Source organism: Onthophagus taurus, chromosome 8 (genome assembly GCF_036711975.1).
Source record: "Onthophagus taurus isolate NC chromosome 8, IU_Otau_3.0, whole genome shotgun sequence".
In the NCBI taxonomy this organism is placed as follows: Eukaryota; Metazoa; Arthropoda; class Insecta; order Coleoptera; family Scarabaeidae; genus Onthophagus; species Onthophagus taurus.
In genome coordinates, this window is record NC_091973.1 from 17,187,422 (window position 1) to 17,197,716 (window position 10,295).

Genomic DNA, 10,295 nt, shown 5'->3' on the forward strand with positions numbered 1-10,295 from the left:
TACAGAAAAACTTTTACTACAAAAGTTGTAGCAAATTGTGCCCTTAACGCAATGGTCTGTAACATTTTTGCTCCCAGATGCATCAATATCGAGAATTTTCCAAAAATGTGAAGAATAGAAGAGTGTTGAAAAAAACGGTATCGGAAGCATAGTACAGAAAAACTTTTACTACAAAAGTTGTAGCAAATTGTGCCCTTAACGCAATGGTCTATAACATTTTTGCTCCCAGATGCATCAATATCGAGAATTTTCCAAAAATGTGAAGAATAGAAGAGTGTTGAAAAAAACCGGTAACGGAAGCATAGTACAGAAAAACTTTTACTACAAAAGTTGTAGCAAATTGTGCCCTTAACGCAATGGTCTGTAACATTTTTGCTCCCAGATGCATCAATATCGAGAATTTTTCAAAAATGTGAAGAATAGAAGAGTGTTGAAGAAAAAACGGTATCGGAAGCGTAGTACCGAAAAACCTTTACTACAAAAGTTGTAGCAAATTGTGCCCTTAACGCAATGGTCTGTAACATTTTTGCTCCCAGATGCATCAATATCGAGAATTTTTCAAAGATGTGAAGAATAGAAGTGTGTTGAAAAAAAACGGTATCGGAAGCGTAGTACCGAAAAACTTTTACTACAAAAGTTGTAGCAAATTGTGCCCTTAACGCAATGGTCTGTAACATTTTTGCTCCCAGATGCATCAATATCGAGAATTTTCCAAAAATGTGAAGAATAGAAGAGTGTTGAAAAAAAACGGTATCGGAAGCATAGTACAGAAAAACTTTTACTACAAAAGTTGTAGCAAATTGTGCCCTTAACGCAATGGTCTATAACATTTTTGCTCCCAGATGCATCAATATCGAGAATTTTTCAAAGATGTGAAGAATAGAAGAGTGTTGAAAAAAAACGGTATCGGAAGCGTAGTACAGAAAAACATTTACTACAAAAGTTGTAGCAAATTGTGCCCTTAATGCAATGGTCTATAACATTTTTGCTCCCAGATGCATCAATATCGAGAATTTTCCAAAAATGTGAAGAATAGAAGAGTGTTGAAAAAAACCGGTAACGGAAGCATAGTACAGAAAAACTTTTACTACAAAAGTTGTAGCAAATTGTGCCCTTAACGCAATGGTCTGTAACATTTTTGCTCCCAGATGCATCAATATCGAGAATTTTTCAAAAATGTGAAGAATAGAAGAGTGTTGAAGAAAAAACGGTATCGGAAGCGTAGTACCGAAAAACCTTTACTACAAAAGTTGTAGCAAATTGTGCCCTTAACGCAATGGTCTGTAACATTTTTGCTCCCAGATGCATCAATATCGAGAATTTTTCAAAGATGTGAAGAATAGAAGTGTGTTGAAAAAAAACGGTATCGGAAGCGTAGTACCGAAAAACTTTTACTACAAAAGTTGTAGCAAATTGTGCCCTTAATGCAATGGTCTGTAACATTTTTGCTCCCAGATGCATCAATATCGAGAATTTTTCAAAAATGTGAAGAATAGAAGAGTGTTGAAAAAAAACGGTATCGGAAGCATAGTACAGAAAAACTTTTACTACAAAAGTTGTAGCAAATTGTGCCCTTAACGCAATGGTCTGTAACATTTTTGCTCCCAGATGCATCAATATCGAGAATTTTTCAAAAATGTGAAGAATAGAAGAGTGTTGAAAAAAAAACGGTATCGGAAGCGTAGTACCGAAAAACTTTTACTACAAAAGTTGTAGCAAATTGTGCCCTTAACGCAATGGTTTGTAACATTTTTATTCCCAGATGCATCAATATCGAGAATTTTTCAAAAATTTGAAAAATAGAAGAGTGTTGAAAAAAAACGGTATCCGGAGCATAGTACAGAAAAACTTTTACTACACAAGTTGTAGCAAATTGTGCCCTTAACGCAATGGTCTGTAACATTTTTGCTCCCAGATGCATCAATATCGAGATGTTGCGAGTGTATAATTATAATTATGTTATTCTCCTCTCTTAATGTTATTCTTTTCTCTTAATGTTATTCTTTTCTCTTAATGTTATTCTTTTCTCTTTATTTTAAACTCAGTCATTTTCTTTTCTATTAATTAACCAAAATTGTGTAACATGATTCTTTTCCTTACTTAGCAATATTGGTCGACAATCCTATCTTTCCTTTCTTTCTTTTATTCCTTGTCTCTATTTCGCAATTACGAATTTAGGTAATTTTAAGTTAGTTGTAAGCAAGTTGTTAATGTAATAAGAAGTAAGCACGTCAATAAACTGTGGAGCGTTAGTTCTGTCCATACTTTCAAAAAAAACCTCGTCAGCATCCCAAAATCTACGTTGGGTAAACCATCCCCAACATATTTTGGTGTCAGGTGTGGGGTGTGCAAAATATAAGAGGTGATACGAGGTATACTAATCAAACTCTTATTGGAGTGTGGAAAATTTGGTGGGACAACCTAAAGCAAGGAAAAGCGAAGGGTATCCGAGTACACCAAAAGGAGGACCAGAACTACGAGGGGACTCGTAAAAATCATCCACGTCATCATCAACGCCCAGGACGCATTATTACCGGAAGTTGCTGCCAACTCATCAACGACGCCATCATCAGCGCCACCTAGCATAACTTCATCAATTCCAGCCATCATCAGCGCCGCCTACTGTGAACGTCAATACCGAGAGACGCGCGCAACACCAACAGTAAGTCAATTGTTGTACTTTCATGAGAATATTTTGATGAATTTGCGAAGCCAAACAAAAAAGTTGAATTTTCCACCAGTATCTCAAAATTTAAATCAAAACTCACATATTGTTTCAAGGGTTTATTCTCCTCCGAATTCAAATAATTTAGATGACAATATGACCGAATCGAAACTCGACATTAATATGGCTCTTAAAATAATACCCGAATTCAGTGGTAATCGATCGGAATTTCATAAATTTGTGTCATGTTGTGATATTATGAGTACATCTTTAACATCCGATGCCGACAAGGCGTTACTTGCAAAAATCATAATTACAAAACTTTCGGGTCCAGCTTATCACTTGATTAAATACAAATCTGTTACTAAATGGGCCGATTTAAAGGTACTGCTACAAGAACAATTTTTAGAGTCCAGGTCAATTGCACAACTTCAATTGGAATTATTGAATTGTCGACAAGGCAATAACGAAAGCGTTAGAGATTTTGCGAACAAAATTGAACAATTACTTAACGACTTAAATGACGCATGTATAGCGAGCCAAGGGCCAGAATCCGCAACTCTTATTCAAAATTTAAATCAAAAATCCGCTTATCAAGCATTCACACAAGGTCTTAATTACCAATACAAAGTTCTTATTAAAGCTTCGCGATTCACTACCCTCACTGAAGCAATTTCGGCCGCAGTTGAGGAGGAACGTCTCAATAATGTATTGGGTCATAAAAAAACTGAGAATAAATCCACGGGAAGATCCAAATGTCATTTTTGTTCAAAACTAGGTCACCTAGAAAAGGATTGTTTTATTAAACGTAATCAAACTCAAGGTGCGCATGCACAAATTCCTAGCATTCCTTACAAGCGCGAAATAAAACAAGAAACTACGGTAAACACGATCACTTGTGCATATTGCAAAAAACCCGGTCATCACATTCGCGAATGTTATAAAAAGAAACGCGCTGACGAATTCAAACGTCAACAACCACGCGTAAACACGGTTGAAACAGATTCTAATTCGAATTCGGGAAACTTGATGGCGACGGCCGGAGCTTTAGGCAATCCGAGCCGTCCACATTATTAGAAGCCTATCCGACGTCATTAATTCAGAATTCTTCTATTCCTTCTTATAAAATTAATATTGTAACGAAAACAACCTTAGATGAAATAGAACTCTGTGCAGATATCACTCCTAAACCTTTAAAATTCTTAATTGACAGTGGTAGTCAAGTTACAATCATAAAAAGGTGCTGTGTAAAGGAAGACACTGTATGCCATCTAAAATACAAATCGGAATTAAGAGGCATAGGTGATAACCCTATATTCTCCTACGGCATATGCCATGCAAAATTCTTCATTGGAAACGAAATCGTCCCTCATACAATTCATTTAGTCCCTGACGATTTCCCTATTACGTCTTGCGGAATATTGGGAAAAGATTTTTTTATGAAATATAAAGCAAAAATCGACTACGAACGAAGACAGGTAGATTTTAAGATTTCCGTTCAAACTATCTCCCTACCTATGGTAGAAGTGGCATCGAATAATGTGGTAAAGTTACCGGCAAGAACTGAGTCGATAGTTCACGTCAAAACAAGTGCAACATCTGAATCTCTATGTCTTTCAAATGAAATTAAAAATGGATGTTTCATCGGAAACTGCATAATCAAACCAGAAAACGGTTATTGTTATGTTCCAATTGTAAACAGTAATGAACACGAAGTTCAAATTGGAAATCCTAATATTGAATTTATCGATCTTACTCAGTTTGACATACTAAGTTTTAATTCCTCTGATACTACCTGCGAAAGGCTACAAATCTTAAAAAATTCTATTCGAACAGATCATATGACTCCTGAAGAATGTGAAAGCATTCTAAAAATCTGTAAACAATTTCATAGTATTTTTCTTTTAGAAGGTGATTCTCTTCCATATACGAGTTTAGTTAATCATTCTATACCGACTCAAGATGAAATTCCAGTAAATATTAGACCCTATCGATTGCCTCATCATCAACAAGAACAAATAAAAACGCAAATTGATTCCATGTTACAAAATAACATAATCACTGAATCCCAGTCACCATATAATTCTCCTCTTTTGGTAGTTCCCAAGAAGAATGATCTTCATGGTAATAAACAGTGGCGAGTAGTGGTAGATTTTCGAAAGCTGAATGAAAAAACAATATCCTCAGTTCATCCGTTACCAAACATCACCGAGATTTTGGATCAACTCGGAAATTCAAAATTTTTCAGTTCATTGGATTTGGCTTCCGGATATCACCAAGTGCGCATGTCACCTTCGGATAAACATAAAACCGCTTTTTCCACGGCATATGGCCATTATGAATTTAATCGTATGCCATTTGGACTCAAGGGAGCACCAGCTACTTTTCAAAGATTGATGAATTCTGTATTAGTAGGGTTACAAGGAATCAAATGTTTTGTATTCTTAGATGATATAATTATCTATGGGAAAACACTTCAAGAACACAACCAAAAATTAACTGAAGTATTCGAACGATTAAAAAAAAGTAATTTACGTTTAAAACCGGAAAAGTGTGAATTCCTGCGGCCAGAGTTAATTTATTTAGGCCATATAATAACCGAAAATGGTACGTACCCGGATCCGACTAAAATTGATTGCGTTAAGAATTATCCTGTACCACAAAACTCCAAAGAAATAAAATCGTTTTTGGGATTAGCAGGTTATTATAGGCGTTACATACAAAATTTCGCTAAAATTTCTTTGCCATTAACAGAATTGCTCAAGAAAAATGTTGAATTCAATTGGTCACCCTCTTGTTTAGAAGCTTTTGTAACACTTAAAGAAAAATTAAGTACAGCTCCTCTTCTACAATACCCGGACTTTTCGCGTGAATTTCTCCTTACTACTGATGCCAGTAATTTTGCTGTGGGCGCAATTCTTTCCCAGGGAAAAATTGGGAAAGACTTACCTATAGCATATGCTTCTCGTACACTGGCTAGAGCAGAGAGAAATTACAGTACAACGGAACGTGAATTGTTGGCAATCTGTTGGGCTGTAAAGCATTTCAGGCCGTACCTTATTGGAAAAAAGTTTTGTGTCATTACCGATCATAAACCTTTAACGTGGTTATTTTCCGTAAAAGATCCAGGGAGTAGACTTTTAAAATTCAGGTTGAAACTTGAGGAATACGAGTATGAAATTATACATAAACCGGGGAAACAAAACACAAACGCCGATGCCCTTAGCCGTATTCCAACTCTTATTAATGCCATTACACGGAGTCAATCAAAACCCAACTACGAAGATTTTATTTCTAAATCAAATAACAGATTAATTTTAAACGAGAAAATAAAAGACAGTCATGAAAATATTGAATCCGCTTCTGCGTCTTGTGTACGGGTACATTTCATAACAACTAATCCTCGTGTAAACGGTATCATGTTCGAGAAAATGCAACTCGATGCAGAAACGATTGATAAGTTTAATTCTACAACTGTAGTACAACAATCCGTAACTCGAGTCAACATGAAGGATATTGAATTCCTATTAATAACGACAAAAGAAAAACTTACTAACGAAGAAATGTTTGATTCAGTCAAAATTCTTGCGGATTACGTTCAAAGAAATAATTTAATTAATTTAGCCTTGGTAAACTTCACTAAGTATCCACCTTATAATAATTTTAAAATCAATATCATACGATCAATGTTACGGTATATCTTTCAAACGATAACTAGCGTAACTTTAACAATTTATCACAATAATGTCAGTGACATCGGGACAGAGGAAGAGAAACTAATAATTTTTAAAGAATACCATACTAACCCTTTAGGAGGACATCAAGGTATCGCAAAGACTTATAAACGCATTAGAAAACATTACAAATGGCCCAAAATGTTAAAAGATATAAAGAACTTTATTAAATCATGCGGTAAATGTCAGCAAAATAAATCAGGTAAACATACGAGAATGCCTTTAGCGATAACAACAACATCTACTAAACCTTTTGAAAAGGTTTTCTTAGACATCATGGGTCCTTACCCGGAAACGGAAGCGCGAAACAAATATATTTTGACATTCGAAGATGATTTAACGAAATTTTGTGAAGCAATTCCCCTTCCAAATCAGGAAAGTTACGCTATTGCGGAAGCATTTGTTACATCAATAATTTGTAAATTTGGAACGCCAAACTGCGTATTAACAGATCAGGGTGCAAATTTTTTAAGTTCAATATTTAAGGAGACATGTAAAATTTTAAAGATTACTAAAATCCAAACAACAGCATACCACCCACAGTCAAACGGCAGTCTCGAACGTTCGCACCGAAATTTAACAGAATATTTAAGAAATTTTGTTGACAAGGATAAAAACAACTGGGATACATGGCTTCCTTATGCATTATTTACATACAATACTTCCGTACATTCTGCTACGAATTTTACACCGTTTCATTTATTATTTGGTCATGAAGCAGAAATTCCCTCTTCCTTAAAGAAAATACCCGAAATATGTTACAATTACGATTTGTACCAAAATGAATTAAAAGCTAGATTGCAGCACTGTCATGAATTAGCGAGAGAAAATATGATAAAAAATAAAGAAATATCTAAAACACTTTACGATAAATCAGTAAACCCATTGACGGTAAAATTAGGTGACAAAGTTTTGTTACGTAACGAAAAACGGAAAAATAAACTTGACAAATTATATAACGGTCCTTATAATGTCATCGAAATTAACTCTCCAGAAAATTCAACTATACAAATTGGTAACAAAAAAGTTAAAGTGCATAATAACAGATTAAAATTGTTTCAAACTATTAATCAAAGATAATCATTTCAGATGCTGATACTAATCCTAATCTCTATAGTGGTCGCCACGCCGGAGCAGGGATTTGAGATAAATCGAATAGAATCAAATCCTGGCCTCTATTTTGAACAAATACACGCCTTATCTCTTTACAACACTGTTTGGAAACTGTATAACTCAATAGATCTTAGAAGTTATAAAGAACTGTATCAACTAGTCACTGTTAGTTCCTTAAAAACCAATGAAATTTGTAATAGTAATAGAGAGGTACTTCCTGATCAATTTTGTTACACATTCACTTCTGTAATGAATGCGACTCTTGAAAGATTAAAACAGAATGATCTTCTTGTAGCTGACCTTTTAGCCACTACTAATAATAATGTAAGAAACAAACGGGGTGCAGTTAATATTATTGGCGGAGCAGCCAAATTGCTTTTCGGTACATTGGATGCTGAAGACGGTGCTATGTTCAATAAAAAGATTAATTATTTAGAGGAAAATCAAAATAAACTCATTGAGTTATCAAAATATCAAGTGTCGACTTTCGAAAGTGCCATGAATGCCTTGAACACTACTAAGAATAATCCTATTTACCGGAAATTACAAACTAAATTAGAACATATTACAGATTATATCGAAAAAATATCAAATTCTGTTAATAATGCCACCGCAAAAATAAAGCTTTATCAAACTATTGACGAAAGTGTACTACTTTTCGATTTACTTGCAAATCATTTTAGTCAATATCAAGGTAATTTACTAGAAATCCTTATAAATGCCCATCAAGGAATTATCCACCCTTTGTTATTAAGCCCAGCAAAATTAGTTTCGGAACTGCAGAAAATTCAAAATTTAATTCCCACAGATTCGACCTTTCCAGTCACTCTCATTTTAGCAAATTCTCATGAATTGTACAAACTTTTGAAACTGTCAGTATATCGAAATGGAGAAATAATATATTTCATAGTGCGTGTACCATTAACCAACCGCGACGTTTACGATTTAGTAAAAGTGACAAGTCTCCCAGTGCGTTTAGATAAAGATTTATTTAGTTTTATTGTGCCATCGAAATCGTATTTAGTAATAGATAATAATAAGCAACAATTTTTTCAAACTGATATAGATTATGTTAAGTCATGTATTACTTTAAATGAAAAATTACTTTGTGAACAAAAAGAACCTTTACATTTCGTAGCTGCCAGTGAGAACTGCGAAATATCAATTTATAGTAAAAGTAAAATATCAGAATCATGCGACAAACGATTAATACATTTATTACACCCTTTATTCGTAAAAAATGAAGCTCCAAATTCTTGGATTTTTGCAGCCCCTAAGGCGACATCCCTACAAATAAATTGTAAATTTAGTAAATCGTCGATTGAATTAAATAACACAGGAATTTTAAATCTACAACCAAAATGTGTAGCTTATGCTGACAATGTAATTTTACAATCATTTAACGAAATTAAGCAAATTACAAATTTTATTACTCCTTTTATTCCAAAAATTAATATGACTGAAGCGTTTTGGAAGTCAAAGATAAATTTTGCTAATGTTCCCAAGTACAATTATTCGTTAATGTCAAATAACTTAATAAGTTTAAGTAAATTTAGTGTTAGTTTAAGTCATTTAAAAGATAAGCAAAAAGAATTAGTTCCAAATGTTCACGATGTACATCATTATGTATCCATTTATGTATTATTGATAATTTTTATAATTGTTACCATTGTAATAATAGTATTGCGAAAATTAAAAAAAGAAAAACCTGTAGACGTAGTACAGCCTACTCAAAATTCTGCCGAATCCGTAGATACAATAGAAATTTGCAGCAACCCTTCCTACAAATTTCCTAATTAAGGGGGGACGTGTTGCGAGTGTATAATTATAATTATGTTATTCTCCTCTCTTAATGTTATTCTTTTCTCTTAATGTTATTCTTTTCTCTTAATGTTATTCTTTTCTCTTTATTTTAAACTCAGTCATTTTCTTTTCTATTAATTAACCAAAATTGTGTAACATGATTCTTTTCCTTACTTAGCAATATTGGTCGACAATCCTATCTTTCCTTTCTTTCTTTTATTCCTTGTCTCTATTTCGCAATTACGAATTTAGGTAATTTTAAGTTAGTTGTAAGCAAGTTGTTAATGTAATAAGAAGTAAGCACGTCAATAAACTGTGGAGCGTTAGTTCTGTCCATACTTTCAAAAAAAACCTCGTCAGCATCCCAAAATCTACGTTGGGTAAACCATCCCCAACAGAGAATTTTTCAAAGATGTGAAGAATAGAAGAGTGTTGAAAAAAAACGGTATCGGAAGCGTAGTACAGAAAAACTTTTACTACAAAAGTTGTAGCAAATTGTGCCCTTAACGCAATGGTCTATAACATTTTTGCTCCCAGATGCATCAATATCGAGAATTTTTCAAAAATGTGAAAAATAGAAGAGTGTTGAAAAAAAAACGGTATCGGAAGCATAGTACAGAAAAACTTTTACTACAAAAGTTGTAGCAAATTGTACCCTTAACGCAATGGTCTGTAACATTTTTGCTCCCAGATGCATCAATATCGAGAATTTTTCAAAGATGTGAAGAATAGAAGAGTGTTGAAAAAAAACGGTATCGGAAGCGTAGTACAGAAAAACTTTTACTACAAAAGTTGTAGCAAATTGTGCCCTTAACGCAATGGTCTATAACATTTTTGCTCCCAGATGCATCAATATCGAGAATTTTTCAAAAATGTGAAAAATAGAAGAGTGTTGAAAAAAAACGGTATCGGAAGCATAGTACAGAAAAACTTTTACTACAAAAGTTGTAGCAAATTGTGCCCTTAACGCTATGGTCTGT

The 10,295-nt window shown here is 33.9% G+C and overlaps 1 protein-coding gene across 1 annotated transcript; it reads left to right on the forward strand.

Annotated features, from left to right (window-relative positions):
• The first annotated feature begins 1,938 nt into the window (after positions 1-1,938).
• Positions 1,939-9,641, forward strand: LOC139431112 (uncharacterized). The gene is made up of 2 exons (XM_071198692.1): positions 1,939-2,662; positions 7,489-9,641. The coding sequence occupies exon 2, from the start codon at positions 7,489-7,491 to the stop codon at positions 9,310-9,312; it is 1,824 nt and encodes a 607-aa protein (XP_071054793.1). The 5' UTR covers positions 1,939-2,662; the 3' UTR covers positions 9,313-9,641.
• The last annotated feature ends 654 nt before the right edge of the window (positions 9,642-10,295 follow it).

Coding starts and splice junctions, on each gene's coding strand:
- LOC139431112 (XM_071198692.1), top strand. CDS start 7,489: ATGCTGATACTAATCCTAATCTCTATAGTGGTCGCCACGCCGGAGCAG.